Consider the following 21,474-nt stretch of genomic DNA (forward strand, 5'->3'; position numbering starts at 1 on the left):
TTATCTAATATTAGGTTTTGGTTGAAGATCTGATAACATTCAGGATCCAAAATATGCAAAAATAGATCAAATCAGATAGGGGGCAAATACTTTTTTTCATGGCACTGTATCTATCTATCTATCTATCTATCTATCCATCTGTCCATCTGTCCGTCTGTCCGTCTATCCATCTATCCATCTATCCATCTATCCATCCATCCATCCATCCATCCATCCATCCATCCATCCATCCATCCATCCATCCATCCATCCATCCATCCATCCATCCATCCATCCATCCATCCATCCATCCATCCATCCATCCATCCATCCATCCATCCACCCGTCTGTCTGCAGAACAAGGATAAGTCAAAGAGAGCAAGGCTGGGTTTAAACGTTAGTGTGTTTATTGTGTTACTCTATAATCATCTTACTTTAGTCTACAGCGCCAACATTTAACGATTTTATTTTAACAATAGTACACTTGAGTTTTATAATATGTAGTCTAATTGTGTCTTTTTAAATATTATTTTACAGTTGACAACAAGATACAGGGTACCGCCAGTAAACAGATGATAGCACACTTCCAGTACTTATCGTATATAAAAAGTCCTGAATCCAAACAATAAATAAAAATGATGTTTTAAACACAAAACATTTACAGCATCATCTTGGTATAGTTATGCATGAAAACATAATGGAATCAGTTGCGATATCAAAAACTTATATTTTTACAGATGCAGTGACAATGATGGACATTGTTTGTTTGGACAATAAAAACACTTTTACATATATGACTGGGAAAGAAACGAGTGCATCAGTTGCAAGATATCATCTAAATACACGTTAGACCTAGTACATCATCTATAACTAACCATTCAATATGTTCAGAATCAACATTATATCAAGATAAATCATTTATGGACGTAACAAAGCACAGGTACAGTTATAGTCCTGGACTTGAACAAGCTCTGAGGTGAAGATTCCCTTGTGTACAGCTCTAGCATCAGCTTCCCCTCCCCCAATCCTAACCTTTACCATTAGTGGTGGAAATGCAAAACTGACAAGATCAGCGTCTGTGTCTTCACCCTACACTACTGGAACAACAGAACAAACATAGTGCCGTCATCCTCATTAATGGACACTTTAAGGGCACTAGAGACTGGATGTCTCCATAGGCGTTAACCTAAAGGAAAGTATTTCATCAAACATCCCATGATCTTAAAAAAAAAAACGTGTTTGCGCGTACATGTGATACCAACTTTTCCTGGATTTCAATGGAAAAATGGAACGTTTTCTCAACTCAGCGATATTCCAGTCGCTTAATAGTCATACAAGTCAAAAATAAAATATTGAACGATTCAGTTTTTCCCCAGGGCCGGCGTTGCTCCTGAGCGGTTTACAGACGGGCAGAAAGAACTACATTATGCTATAGCCATACAGGAAGAGAAAAAGATAACTGTCTGCCAGTTGATTCACACGTCATGGAGTATCATTTCGCATTTCAAGTCATTTATCTTAAAAACAAGAGTCCTTCCTCATATACACGTATATTCACGACGAACAGGAAAACGGAGTATCTCCGTGGAAACCTAGAAAACGCAGCGGAACTGTAAGCATATAGGACATCAAAATGAGGGGCATACACAATAGTAGCCTATATGTACTGACTAAGTGTCAAATAACTAACATTCCGGTATGAGTGTATTTGTTAGCAGAAGTTCTTGTTTCATTGCTTCTTTTCTGTTCCTGGTGGGTATATGAGTTTCTAGGGTTGCAAAATTCTAGTAACGTTCTTAAAATACCCAGGTTTTCCAGAAATCCCATTAGGAAGATTCCTGGAATCAGGAGTAATAAGGAAATATCGGGAATCGTCCAAACAGGATTTCTGAAAAACCTGGGGATTTTGGGAAAGTTACTGGGATTGCGCAAACCTAGGTCATTCTAAAACAGCCTCATGTTTAGGAGCCACCTTAAATCCAATAACCACGTCTGTCTGTCTATCTCTTTGGTCTGTCGATGTCGTCGATAGCCGCCAGGAGTTTCTGCCGGGCCTTCTTGTTGATGTGAGAACCCAGACAAACATTTACCAGGTTGGCCAGCTGCTTCATGGAGTACTCCTGGTGGGACAGACAGACGGACACACATTATGGAGAGACAGTCTTTAGTCTCAGATAGCCTTCAGTCCCAGACAGTCTTCAGTCTCAGATAGCCTTCAGTCTCAGATAGTCTTAAGTCTCAGATAGCCTTCAGTCTCAGATAGCCTTCAGTCTCAGATAGCCTTCAGTCTCAGATAGCCTTTAGTCTCAGATAGCCTTCAGTCTCAGATAGTCTTAAGTCTCAAATAGCCTTCAGTCTCAGATAGCCTTCAGTCTCAGATAGCCTTCAGTCTCAGATAGCCTTCAGTCTCAGATAGCCTTCAGTCTCAGATAGCCTTTAGTCTCAGATAGCCTTCAGTCTCAGATAGTCTTAAGTCTCAAATAGCCTTCAGTCTCAGATAGCCTTCAGTCTCAGATAGCCTTCAGTCTCAGATAGCCTTCAGTCTCAGATAGCCTTCAGTCTCAGATAGCCTTCAGTCTCAGATAGCCTTCAGTCTCAGATAGCCTTCAGTCTCAGATTGCCTTCAGTTCCAGATAGTCTTTAGTCCCAGATAACCACAGTTACATTAGGTAAGATTGAGGCTAACTATTACGTTTTCACTGCACATGTTTTGGATACCAATGATGCCATAGGCAAGCACATTACAAGATTTGTGCTACACATTGCTGGTAAACGGGGTTGAGCTACCCCCAATAGAATTCACATTAGCACATTGAGCAGACTGAGTGAATAATTATCATTATATTGTAAATCCAAAGCTAACGTGAGCATTCCTCACCCTGTGGTTCTTGATGAACTGTTCCATGTCATTCTCAGTCAGGTAGTAGGCCTTGATGTAGGTCTCCACAAAGTCCTTATCAGGGATGGGCCTCATGTCTGTCAGCTTCTCCAGCTTCATCAGGAACTGCTGGAAGTCCAGCTGCATCAGGGCCCGCCCCTCGTTACTGCACTTCTTCACATTACCATAGCTACAGGACAGAACAGGAGACACAAGTTGACTTTTTGAATACTTTTAAAAATTAATTCTGGGAGACAATAGTTCAGAATTAACGATAGAATAAGTTTAGTTTTTGTTGACAGAAGCTCAGAATCCAGAGTTGTTTATTAGCAACGTTCTAAAAACATGGCATTTGTATTCTTAGTGCCCAAGGCACATGAATGAAGAACAAAAATGTAAAACTGAGAAAATCTGAAATCGACAGAGCCTTAAGGGTTCAATCTTAATTCTGCTGTCCCAGACAGTTCAAGGGTTCTCAGTTTCTTTTAGTCCAAAAAAAGTTCAACAAGTAACATTTATATATTCATATTGTTCACTTTATAAACGTTATCTTCGCAGCATGTCTGGATTTTAGTGTGTGTGTAGTGGAGTGGAACCACGTCCACCAGATCAGTGGCTGCTGACATCCATGTTGGCGCTGGTCTTGACAGAGGCGTAATTGCTTTCTGGGAAAGAGACATACTGTGAGAGAGACCTCTCTCCTCCTGTCTCTCTTTCTCTCTCTCTTTCTTTCTTTCTTTCTTTCTTTCTCTCTTTCTTCCTTTCTCTCCCTGCCTCCCTCCTATCTCGATCTCCCTCCATCCCTTTCCCCTCTCTCTCTGCCCCTCTCTCCCTCTCCCTCTCCCTCTGTCTCTGAGGTTGCCAGTCCCCCAGGGTGAGACAGTGAGTGGTGAGTCAGACTGTCAAGCGGCTCCATCTCCTCTCTGAGGAGTCCAGTTGGGAGTGGGAATGAAGATAACAAATACAGCAAACAAGTGAACGAGCAAAACAAACAAATAGACAGACAGACTTGCCTAGCCACTCTATCATAGTGGTGGGGGGAGGGAGGTGACTTGGCGTGATCTGATTTGACCAGGGCCCATAGGGCCCAAAGTAGTGCACTATATAGGGAATAGAGTGCCATTTGGGATGCAGCCTCAGTCAGTCCAGGACCTTGGGGACACACAGGGATGGGAATCCCAGAGACTAAACCCAGTCTGGGAGGGCAGCTGAGAGGGAAAGACTGAGAGCTGAGAGAGGCAGACACTTGTGAAGGAGCTCCACAGGTCTAATACTGATACACAGGCCATGTCCATGATGATGTGTGAAGTAGAGAATGAAGAGGACCCTGTATAGTGTATTACATGTTAGTTGTACACCTTTGGGCATCTTTTCCCAAAACCCTAACCCTGGCTTTCCTGTATTGTGATTCCTTTTCAAAACCCTAACTAACCCTGACTAACCCTAACTAACCCCAGCCCTGTCCTTAGCACTTAAAACCCTACCTAACCCTAGCCCTGGCCTTAGAACATAAAACCCTAACTATCCCTAGCCTTAGAACATAAAACCCTAACTATCCCTAGCCCTGGCCTTAGAACATAAAACCCTAACTATCCCTGGCCTTAGAACATAAAACCCTAACTATCCCTAGCCCTGGCCTTAGAACATAAAACCCTAACTATCCCTGGCCTTAGAACATAAAACCCTAACTATCCCTAGCCTTAGAACATAAAACCCTAACTATCCCTAGCCTTAGAACATAAAACCCTAACTATCCCTAGCCCTGGCCTTAGAACATAAAACCCTAACTATCCCTGGCCTTAGAACATAAAACCCTAACTATCCCTAGCCCTGGCCTTAGAACATAAAACCCTAACTATCCCTGGCCTTAGAACATAAAACCCTAACTATCCCTGGCCTTAGAACATAAAACCCTAACTATCCCTAGCCCTGGCCTTAGAACATAAAACCCTAACTATCCCTAGCCCTGGCCTTAGAACATAAAACCCTAACTATCCCTAGCCCTGGCCTTAGAACATAAAACCCTAACTATCCCTGGCCTTAGAACATAAAACCCTAACTATCCCTAGCCCTGGCCTTAGAACATAAAACCCTACCTAACCCTAGCCCTGGCCTTAGAACATAAAACCCTAACTATCCCTGGCCTTAGAACATAAAACCCTAACTATCCCTAGCCCTGGCCTTAGAACATAAAACCCTAACTATCCCTGGCCTTAGAACATAAAACCCTAACTATCCCTAGCCCTGGCCTTAGAACATAAAACCCTAACTATCCCTAGCCCTGGCCTTAGAACATAAAACCCTAACTATCCCTAGCCCTGGCCTTAGAACATAAAACCCTAACTATCCCTAGCCCTGGCCTTAGAACATAAAACCCTAACTATCCCTAGCCCTGGCCTTAGAACATAAAACCCTAACTATCCCTGGCCTTAGAACATAAAACCCTAACTATCCCTGGCCTTAGAACATAAAACCCTACCTAACCCTAGCCCTGGCCTTAGAACATAAAACCCTACCTAACCCTAGCCCTGGCCTTCTGAACTCTAAACTTCCAAACTTCGTTTACACAGGCAGCCCCAATTCTGATCTTTTTTCAGATCTGCACTAAAAAGATCTGATGTAAAAAGATCTGATGTGATTGGTCAAAAGACCAATTACTGGCAAAAATACCAGAATTGAGCTGCCTTACAGTCCAGCTCAGCAAAATCAACCTGGATTTAAAAAAACACACTACCCAGTTCCCTACCAGTCCACCACTATGTAACACTCTCAGAAACGTTGTGCTTGTGCCTCATCTTTTTAAAACTTAATCACAAGATGGTCAGAGGTATTATGAAAGCTTTTTATTTCCCCATGTCGCCTCCATTAATGCCATGCCTCTCTGGCCTAAAGAGGATGTCTCACCTGGCCATATAAAACCCTGCCTGCCAGTACTCCTACTTCACACACACACGCACACAGACACACAGACACACAGACACACACACACACACACACACACACACACACACACACACACACACACACCATAAATAATGCATTGGACAGAGAAAGAGGGTACAAGTGCTGATTTGAGGAAAAAATGCATTTGTCTCTTTCAGGCCCCAAACCTTTGACTGACTAGCGAGGGATATGGTTGTTATGGGAGCCATTTAGAATGTGTCAAGTGTTTAGAGGGGACTCAGGCCAGCCTCGTGTCAGACATGTTCCCTGTGGGGTCTCTATAACAGAACGTATAACAGTCCTGGGATGGAGTGTTGGGGTTGGGGAGAAAGAGGCACAAAGAGTTAGCTAGTTGCTACCATATGGAGGGGATGACAGGACTGAAGAGGAGTTGTCTCAGGAGAATGAGAGAAAGCTGGAGAAAAGCTTGGAATGCTCACATCTCGAGTTCTTATCTAGTAGGCAATCGGCGTGCTCCTTTGCGGTACTCTAACATGTAGTTTTTTTTCATTTATGACAAGCAGATGTTCCAACAAGAGGATGTTCAAAGCTTGAGAAGAAAAAGAGGGGGTGGGGGGGAGGGGAGTAAAGAAAATATATTCAAACTTTTCTTGATCGATGGTCGGGCTTGAAGCACCTTGTGGTGGTGTCTTACTGCAGGAGACGACAGGGGCTCCAAGCCGGCCTTAATCAATAACTCATCTGAGGTATTCGGCATATGACACGCGAACAGCGCTCATATTTATGAGCGTACCTGGGAGCAAAGAACAGGCCCCTCGACCAAAAAGGCGAAATACGTCAAAATAAGAGATGAATGAGGCAGCAAAAATTACCACACCTCTCCAATCCACTGGCAGTAAATCCCTGTATTCCACAGGTACATATTAGCATATCCCCGAGTGATTAACTATTGCTATAAGCCATCATTGAATGAGCAGTAGGTTTGTGTTCAAACATTTTCTTTTTCCTGCCGTGCCTATCAGAAGATCTTTGCTGGCATTACAACTAGTCAGCAGCTTTTTGCTGCTCATAAAAAAAAGTATATATATATCTTTTTTTAAAGGGCTGATTCTTACTTTTAAAATACACTATCACATAAACTATAGGTGGATACAAAGAGCCATATTTACTATTTTTGCATATTTTTTATTTACTGGAATAATATGATGGATAAGGCCCCACTCAGCCCCTTAATAAATGCTGCAGTATAACAACTTTTTCAGCAGATATCTAGAAATCCATAAAAGTATTTTGTAAATCAAAGTAAGCAGGAGTTGTTTCTCCATCTTCTGAAGCCTACTCGCCTCTCCAATGATATCTGCTGAAACATTCATGTTTTTAACTATAAATCAGTCCAAGTATTTAGTATATGCAAGTAAACAACTTACCCCTCCACCAGAGTCCTGTTGGCCAGACGGATGCAGTGTTCCCACAGGACATTAGACACAGGCAGAGGGACCCGGACGTGTCTGGACACATCACCCAGCCTCTTGTTAAACTCTTCAAACTCCTGAGGAACAAAAAAACATAACATTCGGTTCGTTTTTTTATTTATGTTTTTAGTCCAGTGATAAATATTTTACAAAGAAATCATTGGGGATTTCAAGACTTCTCATGTCTACTAAAATCCAGTTAGCTATAAATAATTGTTTTAGCAGAGGTACACTACATGACCAAAAGTATGTGTACACCTGCTCGTCGAACATCTCATTCCAAAATCATGGGCATTAATATGGATTTGGTCCCCCTTTTGCTGCTATAACAGCCTCCACTCTTCTGGGAAGGCTTTCCACTAGATGTTGGAACACTGCTGCGGGGGACTTGCTTCCATTCAGCCACAAGAGCATTAGTGATGTTGGGCGATTAGGCCTGGCTCGCAGTCGGAGTTCCAATTCATCCCAAAGGTGTTCGATGGGGTTGAGGTCAGCGCTTTGTGCAGGCCAGTCAAGTTCTTCCACACTGGTCTCAACAAACCATTTCTGTATGGACCTCACTTTGTGCACAGGGGCATTGTCATGCTGAAACAGGAAAGGGCCTTCCCCAAACTATTGCCACAAAGTTGGAAGCACAGAATCGTCTAGAATGTCATTGTATGCTGTAGCGTTTAGATTTCCTTTCACTGGAACTAAGGGGCTAGCCCGAACCATGAAAATCAGCCCCAGACCATTATTCCTCCTCCACCAAACTTTACAGTTGGCACTATGCATTGGGGCAGGTAGCATTTGTGTCTATGGAGATTGCATGGCTATGTGCTCGATTTTATACACCTGTCAGCAACAGGTGTGGCTGAAATTGCCAAATCCACTAATTTGAAGGGGTGTCCACATACTTTTGTATATATAGTGTACTTTAATTAGTAACGTTGACTGTACTTTGTATTTTGTTTGTTGATGAGCTAACGGCCAGTTCAACAGATTCTACTGCAGAGCTGTTGAATAACGTTGGTCGACATGCGTTCTCATTAAAACAGCAGAGCAGACATCCACGTAACCTTTCAGCAGTCACATTCTCCCCACAGATGTATCAGCAACTCTTACAAGATGGCTGCCGGCCGTGCTCCATTCCAACATGAGCAGCGGAGACGTCAGTCATGGACGTGTTGATTCAGCTGGCCCATTTCTCTTTTCTTTCATTTCACTCCAAAAAAGATCAGATGTTTTTAGACACAAAGACGTATCGCTCCGACGTTCTCCACACGCCAAAAGCTACACGCATCACGGCGTTCTTTCTTACACCTTGTTTGTTGTCGAGTCAAACGTACAGACTAGGAAGTCAGAAAAAGGCTAGCAATCCTTCAAAACATTTTCCTCACTCTACTTCACCTTCTCAATTTGGGTGACTGATTTACTGTGCACCTAAACCAAACACACATGAACACAAAATGAATGGAGGCAATTATGGTGAAGGGTGTATTTGTGTAACGGTTTATGCTGGCAAAATGCAGAGTACAGGAAATGGAAAGAGGTTGTGCATACTAAGGTAGTGCATCCGATTGGCATAATTCACAAGAAGAAATAGAATGCGACAATTTCATTAGTCATAAACCTAAAAATACGTTTTCTCCCGCATTATGTTGAGTGCTTGAAAGTAATGAACGACTGAATTGAAAGTCTTCTCAAACAAAATTGTTGTGCATTCAAAACACTCACATTTGAAAAACCTGGTTGGTAAACGAGACAATGTCAGTGCAACAATTGACAATCGAATGCAAATATAAGCTAATTTTGGACGCTAATATTCAACAGAAACTCATGAATACAACATTCTACACAGTACAGTATCATGTCCTATACAATACAAGCCTGTATCAATAAGCTGTCAATCATAGCCCATACTGAACAATGTCTATCTCAGAAATAGACTGGATGAGCAGCAGACGTTTGAACCTGACACTTACTCTCTTGAAATAGAAATAGTAATGCTTTTCTACCTAATACCTTGTTGAAATACATGTCACACACACCTTGTTGTATAACATTTTTTTAAATGTTTATTTATTTTACTTTTTACTCTCAGGTCTACTGCGATCCTTGATATGGCAAACACATTTAAATCAAGCCAGTGAGGCAGACACTTTTCGTCTCACTATTTGGCTTAAACAAAATTAGTTAGGCTTAGAGATACTTAAGAGCCGTCTTCCAGCCAGCCGATCCACAGATCCAGAAAGGTGAGCCTAAGTGAAAACTCCCAAGAATTGAATGCGGTTTGCTCGGAACGGTTCAGGATTTAAAGCTATGGCTGCTCAGACAGACATGCTTATGCATATTTGAGGGATTCTCTTGGCTTCCGGCTCGCAAATAAGGCCCACGGTCAATTCCAATGTAAAACACCCATCTGTTCCTCAACACTAGATCCCTCTCTCTCCGTATGCTCCGGCTACATTCTAAACATGCCACGCAGAGACATGCATCCCCTGGGTGCAAAATGCATGATGGGATAAGCGTAAGGCATGAATACCAATTTGATACTCATTTGAGAGAAACCTTTAAGCCTGAAAATAGATACAGTAGGCGACGAAGAGGCTCACCTTTCCTTAACAAACCTCAAATTTAGCTCCCCCAATCTGCATTAAACTCACCAAATCTCTTCCGTTGTTTGAATTATTCAAACCCTAGCAGGCAAATAATTGATATCGGAAGACCTCTCAAAGTGATTAGGAGAAAAAGAGGAGGAAACCTTTGACAAAAATCTCCACATGTTGAAAGAGATTAAAAGTTGTCGAGGACATTGTGCTTCCGGAGTCGCCAGAAAAATATGTCTAAAAAAAAAATCCCTATTTGAAAGACCTCCCTGCATTTCAAATACTTTTCTAATAGACAATCTGAACAGAGAGATAAAATCTTTAGGTCCTAACCTTCTTGCAGAAGAAATCGCCAATACAACTCCTAAAGTATTTTGGGTATTTTCCTTCCTGCAGTGCATTTAAAATGTTCACAGGGAGAAGGAGAGAGAGAGCTGTGGGGGCCGTGTGGTGACTAGCCGGTTTCCCATGAGGTACTGTATGTGTACTCTACTGTGGGACCCAGGAGAACATCACTAAACCTGAACTACTCTGGTACGGATATACAGCTGTCCAACTGGGAAACATGCCCGTATACTGCTTGCTATAAACAGACAAACAAACAAAATGAAATATGAACACCACTCCATTTTGAACAAGCTACAACATATTACATCTAGTCACGTGGTGTAGCCTAACTAAAATAGATGAGATTAGATCTGTGATTGAATTGTCTGCACAATGTAAAGTGCTTTGAGAAACAGGGGAAAGCTCAATGCAAATTCAACCTATTAACTACTGTGGTCTTTTACCAAATATGGCTATCTTCTGAATACCACCCCTACCTTGTCACAACACAACTGATTGACTCAAACGCATTAAGGAAATAAATTCCACAAATTAACTTTTAACAAGGCACACCTGTTAATTTAAATACATTCCAGGTGACTACCTCATGAAGCTGGTTGAGAGAATGCCAAGAGTGTGCAAAGCTGTCATCAAGGCAAAGGGTGGCTATTTGTAGAATCTAAAATATATTTTGGTTTGCTTAACACTTTTTTTGATTACTACATGATTCCATATGTGTTATTTCATAGTTTTGATGTCTTCACTATTATTCTACAATGTAGAAAATAGTAAAAAGAAAGAAAAACCCTTGCATGAGTAGGTGTGTCCAAACTTTTTACTGGTACTGTATAAAAATACATGTTACAGAAATAATTATATTTATATGTCTTGGTATGGAGACAAGCCTCTTTTTCAAGTCCTAAGTCAGGTCTCCACATAGACTGATTTGACATGACTGTGGCACCACCACTGTGTTCCAGCTGTCACGCCCTGACTCAGGGGACGGTTATTTGTTGAGTCAGGGTGTGTATATTTCGTGTTGTGTTTATTTCTATGTTTAGTTTCTAGATCGTTTAGATCTATGTTGGCCAGGGTGGTTCCCAATCAGAGACAGCTGTAGCTCGTTGTCTCTGATTGGGGACCATACTTAGGCAGCCTTTTGGCACCAGTCTGTGTGGGATCTTGTTCCGTAAAGGTATGTTATTAGTCTACCTTGGACTTCACGTTTCGTTTGTTGTTTTTGTCGTGTGTTCAGTACGTCAATAAATATGAATGCACATCACGCTGCGCCTTGGTCCTTCTCGTTAATGAACGATCATGACAGAAGATCCCACTAATCCTGGATCAAGCAGCGTGATGAGGAGAGAGGATGGACTTGGGAGGAGATGAGCGAGAGTCTGGCAAGAGGGATGGAGGCTATGATCACGGGGGAGAGACAAGCCCAAAACATTTTTAGGGGGGGGGCACGCCGTGGATGACGAGGCAGCAGGAGGCCGCGATAGAGCGGTTCAGCCGTTTAGCAGAGGAGGCCGCCAGATTAAGGGGGTCATTGGTGCAGAGGGAGCAGAGGGAAAGTGTAGAGGCACGGCGAGAGGAGCTGGTTAGGCAGCAGAAGGAGCGGGGGTTAATGAAGGAACCCAGTCCCGCTCCTCGCACTAATCAAGTGGTGCGTGTCGCCAGTCCGGTCCGGCCCGGCCCGGCCCTGATTCCCGCACTAAGCCAGTGGTGGGTGTTCCCAGCCCAGTCCGGCCCGTTCCTGCTCCCCGCACCAAGCCAGTGGTGCGTGTCGTCAGCCCAGTCCGGCCCGTTGCTGCTCCCCGCACCAAGCCAGTGGTGCGCGTCGTCAGCCCAGTCTGGCCCGTTCCTGCTCCCCGCACCAAGCCAGTGGTGCGCGTCGTCAGCCCAGTCCGGCCCGTTCCTGCTCCCCGCACCAAGCCAGTGGTGCGCGCCGTCAGCCCAGTCCGGCCCGTTCCTGCTCCCCGCACCAAGTCAGTGGTGCGCGTCGTCAGCCCAGTCCGGCCCGTTCCTGCTCCCCGCACCAAGCCAGTGGTGCGCGTCGTCAGCCCAGTCCGGCCCGTTCCTGCTCCCCGCACCAAGCCAGGGGTGCGCGTCGTCAGCCCAGTCCGGCCCGTTCCTGCTCCCCGCACCAGGCCAGTGGTGCGCGTCGTCAGCCCAGTCCGGCCCGTTCCTGCTCCCCGCACCAAGCCAGGGGTGCGCGTCATCAGCCAGGTCCGGTCCGTTCCTGCACCCCGCACCAAGCCAGTGGTGCGTGTGTCCAGTCCGGCACGGCCCGTGCCTGTTCCACCGGTGCTTGGTCCGGCACCGGTCAGCTGCTCCACTCCGGAGCCAGAGCAATCCGCTCCACCGGGGTCCAGTCCAGCCCCGGTCAGCGGCTCCACTCCGGAGCCAGAGCAGTCCGCTTCACCGGTGCCTGATCCAGCTCCAGTCAGCGGTTCCAGACCAGACCAGGGGCGCAACGGGGAGGTGGAGAGTAAGTGGTGGTTACACCCGGAGCTGGATCCGCCTCCGAGGCGGAATGCCCACCCGGCCCCTACACTATTAGGTTTATGTGGCGCGGTCGGAGTCCGCACCTTTGGGGGGGGGGGGGTACTGTCACGCCCTGACTCAGGGGACGGTTATTTGTTGAGTCAGGGTGTGTATATTTCGTGTTGTGTTTATTTCTATGTTTAGTTTCTAGATCGTTTAGATCTATGTTGGCCAGGGTGGTTCCCAATCAGAGACAGCTGTAGGTCGTTGTCTCTGATTGGGGACCATACTTAGGCAGCCTTTTGGCACCAGTCTGTGTGGGATCTTGTTCCGTAAAGGTATGTTATTAGTCTACCTTGGACTTCACGTTTCGTTTGTTGTTTTTGTCGTGTGTTCAGTACGTCAATAAATATGAATGCATATCACGCTGCGCCTTGGTCCTTCTCGTTAATGAACGATCGTGACACCAGCATGCATTCTAAACTCAGCAAAAAAAGAAACGTCCTCTCAATGTCAACTGCGTTTATTTTCAGCAAACTTAACATGTGTAAATATTTGTATGAACATAAGATTCAACAACTGAGACATAAACTGAACAAGTTCCACAGACATGTGACTAACATAAATTGAATAATATGTCCCTGAACAAAGGGGGGGTCAAAATCAAAAGCACCAGCAGCATTAGGTACTGCAGTGCATCTCCTCCTCATGTACTGCACCAGATTTGCCAGTTCTTGCTGTGAGATGTTACCCCACTCTTCCACCAAGGCACCTGCAAGTTCCCGGATATTTCTGGGGGGAATGGCCCTAGCCCTCACCCTCCGATCCAACAGGTCCCAGACGTGCTCAATGGAATTGAGATTCGGGCTCTTCGCTGGCCATGGCAGAACACTGACATTCCTGTCTTGCAGGAAATCGCGCACAGAACGAGCAGTATGGCTGGTGGCATTGTCATGCTGGAGGGTCATGTCAGGATGAGCCTGCAGGAAGGGTACCACATGAGGGAGGATGATGTCTTCCCTGTAACGCACAGCGTTGAGATTGCCTGCAATGACAACAAGCTCAGTCCGATGATGCTGTCACATACCGCCCCAGACCATGACGGACCCTCCACCTCTAAATCGATCCCGCTCCAGAGTACAGGCCTCGGTGTAACGCTCATTCCTTCGACGATAAACGCGAATCCGACCATCACCCCTGGTGAGAGAAAACCGCGACTTGTCAGTGATGAGCACTTTTTGCCAGTCCTGTCTGGTCCAGTGACAGTAGGTTTGTGCCCATAGGCAACGTTGTTGCTGGTGATGTCTGGTGAGGACCTGCCTTACAACAGGCTTACAAGCCCTCAGTCCAGCATCTCTCAGCCTATTGCGGACAGTCTGAGCACTGATGGAGGAATTGTGCGTTCCTGGTGTAACTCGGGCAGTTGTTGTTGCCATCCTGTACCTGTCCCGCAGGTTTGATGTTTGGCTGTACCGATCCTGTGCAGGTGTTGTTACATGTGGTCTGCCACTGCGAGGACGATCAGCTGTCCGTCCTGTCTCCCTGTAGCACTGTCTTAGGCGTCTCACAGTATGGACATTGCAATTTATTGCCCTGGCCAAATCTGCAGTCCTCATGCCGCCTTGCAGCATGCCTAAGGCACATTCACACAGATGAGCAGGGACCCTGGGCATCTTTCTTTTGGTGTTTTTCAGAGTCAGTAGAAAGGCCTATTTAGTGTCTTAAGTTTTCATAACTGTGACCTTAATTGCCTACCGTCTGTAAGCTGTTAGTGTCTTAACGACCGTTCCACAAGTGCATGTTCATTAATTGTTTATGGTTCATTGAACAAGCATGGGAAACAGTGTTGAAACCCTTTACAATGATTGGATTTTTACAAATTATCTTTGAAAGACAGGGTCCTGAAAAAGGGACGTTTCTTTTTTTGCTGAGTTTATATGTGGAGTTTATAGCTCCTTAGGGTTATTACAGCAAATATATATAGAAGAAAAAAAATCAGCCATGAACCATGATCCATCACTGTACTACTACAGCAATGACATGATAAACGGACATGACCTTACGAAATAATAAATTACAGGAATACACAGACCCCCCCCCCACACCCCCATACACCTACTTACCTGCAGGCTAACGTTATCCTTGACCATTTAATTCATTACACCCACATATATTGAAAACACAGTCAGAACTCACACATGCCACAATTACCTTTAACAGGACGTCCACGTACACGTTGTGCTGCGACATTATCTCCCTAATGTCCCACTTAACTCCAGCCATCAGCAGCAGCATCTGTTCGTAGTCTAAAGCCTTGGCCGCCACGACCCAGTATATGGGTTTACGTAGCTCACTGGCCGTGGAGACAGTCTATAAGGGAATGACAAGGAGAACGGAATAAACACGGACAGTGGCTATGTCCCAACTGGCACCCTATTCCCTTTATAGTGCACTACTTTTGACCAGGGCCCTGATCAAAAGTAGTGCACTATATAGGGAATAGGGTGCCATTTGGGACGCACCCATAAACAAGGACAGTGTCACTCAATACTCACCCAGTACATCTTAAGGCATCCGCATGCTTCCCATCCTAAACAGTTCGGAAGAGTTTGTGTATATATTATGACGACATTTTGTGACGCTTTTGTTCGTTTTGGACTTCGGCAAGGGTTTTTTCGGCTGTTCGGGCACACAAAAACATTTTCTTGAGGCAAGCCAAAGTTCGGAACCAAAGTCTACGCCCCTTCATCGTGATTGGTCAACAGTTGGGATTCTTCAATAAAGTCTTTGATGTCATTTAACAAGAGACAAATCGTTTTCATGCACATGTTTTCATTTAGAAATACTGCACCAAACATCTTAGTTAGATGTAAAATTGCGCGACTAAGATCTCCTCTGCAAAAAAGTCCAAATTAATCACAGATTTCTTGAGTTATCTTAGCTTAAATTCTGACTATTTTGAGGAAGTGTATACTGGCTACGGCGTCTCAAAATGAACAAACAGTACTATTGCCGCTTTTTTCTTGTTTTTCAAGGGAAGGTCTTTTAAAGGAATACGCGAGCACACTCGTTCGGTTCGGCTAGCCGAGCTCGGCTAGGCGCCAGCCGAGCTGAAGCATGCTGACGCCTTTACACAACGCACAAAGGATGAACGAACAGAAAAGGTCATACAAAAGTTACGTAGAAAGATTACAAAAAGTTAAAATGTTATTTTCTCCTGACATTGAACTAGATATTGATTTTGAGATTCTTTTGAAAATGTGAAACCCTCACGACTTTGTAATGGTACACATTGAAAAAACAAGCTGACACAGAAGGGTTTGTGGTCAACAGCCATTTACACCCTCACAGATAAGGCCATGTGTGCCAGAGGAGATCATGACCATAAACTAACAATATGACTGATTCTGTCCTTCTGCAGAATGATCCTGGGTGATCAGAGAGAGAAATGGGCAAAGAAAAAGAATGCTAGTAAGGAAAAGGGCAGATGTCCATATAGGCTGCGTGTGAATGGCATCCTATTCCCTATAGAGTGCACTACTTTTGTTTAGAGCCTTGGTACATCTCACAGAGATGGAAGATGAAAGCCCCCATGGGTTCGTACCAGTTAAAACGGATGCTATTCCGTCTCTGTGCAATGCCCCCAGTGAACTTTATAGGGAATAAGGTGCCATTTCGGATATATCCATAGAGTTGTGGAGTGACTGACCTGTGAGTAGAACTGCTGGAGGAATGGCTTCTTGGCTGCAGGCATCATGGTGTCTAGGTGAGACTGCAAGAACTCAAACTGCTCGGCCAGAAACACCCTGGAGAGAGAGACACAGAGAGCAAAATCAGTACAGGCTTTTAGCTAGGTGGATCAGAGATGGAAGCAGGGTCGAAGGTGTACGGAAAGGGGTAGGGGGGGACAGGGAAGCAGGGGCTTTAGCTGGATGGATTGGGATATTACAGACAGACTTATTACAGCCATTATCTCTCTCTCTCCCTCTTCTCTTGATCCCCCTGTGCTTGTTACAGTTTCAATCCTAACTTCAGATGGAGGTGGACGGTTGTGGGACGTAGCTAGAGACTTCGTTTCGGCAAGGTCATACTGCACCTTCTGTGTTGTTAGAAATGAACACCATATCAGGCCCAACAGCCTAAAACTCAGTAGAAGTTTTTACATTCACTCGGTTTCCATCACCACTGCTATACATTAGCAAACACTGAGCAGAACAGTTAGTGGGAGAAAAAACTAAACTAAAATCAATATAATCAAAAACAAAAGCTTGTCCAGTGTAAAACCGGGGCACATTTTTCAAAATGTGTCAGCGTGTTTGATGCCATTATTTTCAGTTTGTTTACATTTTGCTAAACACAATTCAAGAAGGAGCGGAAATGGAAGAAAACTAAACTCCCTGCCGACCTGGCATCTTTTCACTCCCTCCTCTCTACATTTTCTTCATCTGTTTCTGCTGCTAAGGCCACTTTCTACCACTCTAAATTCCAAGCATCTGCCTCTAACCCTAGGAAGCTCTTTGCCACATTTTCCTCCCTGCTGAATCCCCCCCCCCCCCCCCCCTCCTCTCTCTCTGTGGATGACTTCGTCAACCACTTTGAAAAGAAGGTTGACGACATCCGATCCTCGTCTGTTAAGTCTAATGACACTGCTGGTCCTACTCACACTGCCCTACCCTATGCTTTGACTTCTTTCTCCCCTCTCTCTCCAGATAAAATCCTGCGACTTGTGACTGCAGGCCGCCCAACAACCTGCCCGCTTGACCCCATCCCCTCCTCTCTTCTCCAGACCATCTCCGGTGACCTTCTCCCCTACCTCACCTCGCTGATCAACTCATCCTTGACCGCTGGCCATGTCCCTTCCGTCTTCAAGAGAGCGAGAGTTGCTCCCCTTCTCAAAAAACCAACACTCGATCCCACTGATGTCAACAACTACAGACCAGTATCCCTTCTTTCTTTTCTTTCCAAAACTATTGAGCGTGCCGTCTTTAGCCAACTCTCTTGCTATCTCTCTCAGAATGACCTTCTTGATCCAAACCAGTCAGGTTTCAGGACTGGTCATTCAACTGAGACTGCTCTTCTCTGTGTCACGGAGGCTCTCCGCACTGCTAAAGCTAACTCTCTCTCCTCTGCTCTTGTCCTTCTAGACCTGTCTGCTGCCTTTGATACTGTGAACCATCAGATCCTCCTCTCCACCCTCTCCGAGCTGGGCATCTCCGGCGCGGCTCACTCCTGGATTGCGTCCTACCTGACCGGTCGCTCCTACCAAGTGGCGTGGCGAGAAGCTGTCTCCGCACCACGTGCTCTCACCACTGGTGTCCCCCAGGGCTCAGTTCTAGGCCCTCTCCTTTTCTCCCTATACACCAAGTCACTTGGCTCTGTCATATCCTCACATGGCCTCTCCTATCATTGCTACGCTGACGATACACAACTAATCTTCTCCTTTCCCCCTTCTGATAACCAGGTGGCGAATCGCATCTCTGCATGTCTGGCAGACATATCAGTATGGATGACGGATCACCACCTCAAGCTGAACCCTGGCAAGACGGAGCTGCTCTTCCTCCCGGGGAAGGACTGCCCGTTCCATGATCTCGCCATCACGGTTGACAACTCCGTTGTGTCCTCCTCCCAGAGTGCGAAGAGCCTTGGCGTGACCCTGGACAACACCCTGTCGTTCTCCGCTAACATCAAGGCGGTGACCCGCTCCTGCAGGTTCATGCTCTACAACATTCGGAGAGTACGACCCTGCCTTACACAGGAAGCGGCACAGGTCCTAATCCAGGCACTTGTCATCTCCCGTCTGGATTACTGCAACTCGCTGTTGGCTGGCCTCCCTGCCTGTGCCATTAAACCCCTACAACTCATCCAGAATGCCGCAGCCCGTCTGGTGTTCAACCTTCCCAAGTTCTCTCACGTCACCCCCCTCCTCCGCACACTCCACTGGCTTCCAGTTGAAGCTCGCATCCGTTACAAGACCATGGTGCTTGCCTATGGAGCAGTGAGGGGAACGGCACCTCTGTACCTTCGGGCTCTGATCAGTCCCTACACCCAAACGAGGGCATTGCGTTCATCCACCTCTGGCCTGCTGGCTCCCCTTCCTCTGCGGAAGCATAGTTCCCGCTCAGCCCAGTCAAAACTGTTCGCTGCTCTGGCACCCCAATGGTGGAACAAGCTCCCTCACGACGCCAGGACAGCGGAGTCACTCACCACCTTCCGGAGACATTTGAAACCCCACCTCTTTAAGGAATACCTGGGATAGGATAAAGTAATCCTTCTACCCCCCCCCCCCCCAAAATTGTAAAGTGGTTATCCCACTGGCTATAGGGTGAATGCACCAATTTGTGAGTCGCTCTGGATAAGAGCGTCTGCTAAATGACGTAAATGTGCCCTTGAGCAAGGCACTTAACCCTAATTGCTCCTGTAAGTCGCTCTGGATAAGAGCGTCTGCTAAATGACTAAAATGTAAATGTAAATGTAAAATAAGTTCAGCTAACTGGGTTGGAGTTCAGGAGAGTCAGCCAACCAGCCAGTCATTCAGGGAACTACAGTAGCATATAAGAACCCTGGAGTCTTATTCAAAAACCACAGATTAATGATGGGCAACAGAGAGTGCTAAACAGGAGATTTGTTTTTAATGACTGACCACATAGTAAGGTCAAGGCTAGGTGGAGGCATGGGGATTATTGACCGCATTATAACAGTATGGTAACTGTTAACAAAAAATATATAGTATACTACGGACTAGGGATGCGTCCCAAATGGCACCCTATTCCCTATACAGTGCATTACTTTTGAAACATAGGGCTCTGGTCAAATGTAGTGCACTAGGGTGCCATTTGGGACACATACTAGGACAGCATGTGGATAATGCTACTAAGTAGGCTGAAGATGGAGACGGAGATAATTTGGAAAAAGAGAGAGAAAGAGAGAAGGAGAAAATGAATATAAATAGTTTAGCCATTGAATAGCAGTTACACTTGCAGGGTTTTTTATCTGGTGATGCAACACGAACCATTCAGATGTAATTACCGAGGATAGATTAAACATGCGTATGTCCATAATGTGCCATTTCCAAGATGATCGTTACATAAAGACATTGTGAGGACACATTCTTTATTAACAAGTACTTGTTGCTGTAGCAGGTAGCTGACCAATGACAAACAAAAACACACTTCAACTTATTCCAAATATATGTGTCAGGGACAGATATAATTGCAAATGTTGGGCCAAGTAGATGTGTGGGAAGCAAATAGAACCTCACATTTACATTTACATTTACGTCATTTAGCAGACGCTCTTATCCAGAGCGACTCAGACTTAGTGAGTGCATACATTATTGTTATTTTTCCTTTTTATTCCTTTTTATTGAAAAAATGTCATACCCCCCCGTGGGAATCGAACCCACAACCCTGGCGTTGCAAACGCCATGCTCTACCAGCTGAGCTACATCCCCTGCCGGCCATTCCCTCCCCTACCCTAGACGACGCTGGGCCAATTGTGCGCCGCCCCATGGGTCTCCCGGTCGCGGGAACAGACAGAGTGCATTACACTCATCCATCGAACATTAATGAGCACAAGTGGTGTCCAAGACGCCACGAGACATACACACAGCTAGCACCTGCCACCGTTTAATATACCAACAGCCCCACAAATGAGCATTGACAAATACATTTGTTTTTCTGGACTCTGAAAATGTTCATTATGCACCAGTCACCACCGTGAACACAAAGCTTATGTTTACCGTGGGGAGAGATATGCCGCTAAGCCGCGGGGGCCAAACGAGCGAAGCCCTGCCGTTTATCGGGTTATTCTTATATAGATAGACAATGGCGAAAGGCATTTCCCCGCCCTTTATCTCTCGCACCTATAATCTTGATCTTTGCTCATGGCCCCAGGGCGGCCCTCATTGATTATTCCATTAAAGCAAATGCTAAATTAGGTGTTACAGGTAGAGCAGCCCTTTAGAGGCTCCAACAGCCAGTAATGGCTATATTAAAAATGGTGTATTGTATGCTGAGCATGTCTGGGTGCTGCGACAGAGGGGTTAGGTGGTGCGTATCTCCTTCCACCGCTCCAGTAACCCTGCTCTGAGGGGAAAGAAATTCAGTACAATTATGCACAGGGATAGATGGCTATATGTGTTATTCCCTAAGAACTATGGGTGCAACGGTACACATATTGGTACCAAAACGTTCTGTACGGGGACCTCGGTTCTGTCCGCACTGTGAACCCAAATGAATACATCAAAAATGTAACACACTAGGCCTGTAGGCTATGCCTATGCTGCGTTGTAGGTATATTATGCCTTGAGTAAATCTGAGCTGAAAAAAACATTTCAGGCTATTCCGTTAAAACAACTAGATCCTATGTGCACGTTGTAATCTAAACTATTATCTTAATTGGCGCATTTCAAACTGTCCTTTTGTGAGGCGCAGCCGGGAACTAGTTCTGTACGATGGCGAGTGGTGGGGGTCGATAAACCAGAATGATTCTCAATCATCGTTTAAATCTCCAGTTTGGGAACGTTTTGGCTTCCCAGTAGATTACAACGGCGATGGCCAGAGAGAGAAACATGTTGACACATTTACACATTTCCACCGGAGAAAGATGGAAACGGGAAAAAACTACAACACAAACTTAGTCTCCCCTCTGCATTCAAGCAGCCCTTCGCAGCTGTTTCTGACCGGGCCAAAGAAATTACAAGAGCGATAGGTATATTTATAGCTGCGGATATGCGCACATTCTTGGTGGTTGAGTAGAATAGGTGGTTTTAGCACCTCGTGAAAGTGCTCGAGCCACGTTACGAACTTTGCCCTCTCGCATCTATTTCAGCAAACAGGTA

The 21,474-nt window shown here is 45.4% G+C and overlaps 1 protein-coding gene across 2 annotated transcripts in view; it reads right to left on the reverse strand.

The window, feature by feature from the left end:
- Nucleotides 1-364: 364 nt before the first annotated feature.
- LOC311132398 (syndetin-like) overlaps nucleotides 365-21,474 on the reverse strand; it is a 214,882-nt gene continuing 193,772 nt past the window's right edge. For both annotated transcript variants that reach the window (XM_084165674.1, XM_084165673.1), the window contains 5 exons: nucleotides 16,345-16,441; nucleotides 14,847-15,005; nucleotides 7,189-7,310; nucleotides 2,858-3,047; nucleotides 365-2,099 (listed from right to left, as the gene is read on the reverse strand). In XM_084165674.1, the coding sequence (XP_084021800.1) occupies nucleotides 1,980-2,099; nucleotides 2,858-3,047; nucleotides 7,189-7,310; nucleotides 14,847-15,005; nucleotides 16,345-16,441 (688 nt within the window). In that variant the 3' untranslated portion in view covers nucleotides 365-1,979. The remainder of the gene's footprint in view (nucleotides 2,100-2,857; nucleotides 3,048-7,188; nucleotides 7,311-14,846; nucleotides 15,006-16,344; nucleotides 16,442-21,474) is intronic.

Source organism: Coregonus lavaretus (genome assembly GCF_964263955.1).
Source record: "Coregonus lavaretus genome assembly, chromosome: 7".
NCBI classification, from domain to species: domain Eukaryota; kingdom Metazoa; phylum Chordata; class Actinopteri; order Salmoniformes; family Salmonidae; genus Coregonus; species Coregonus lavaretus.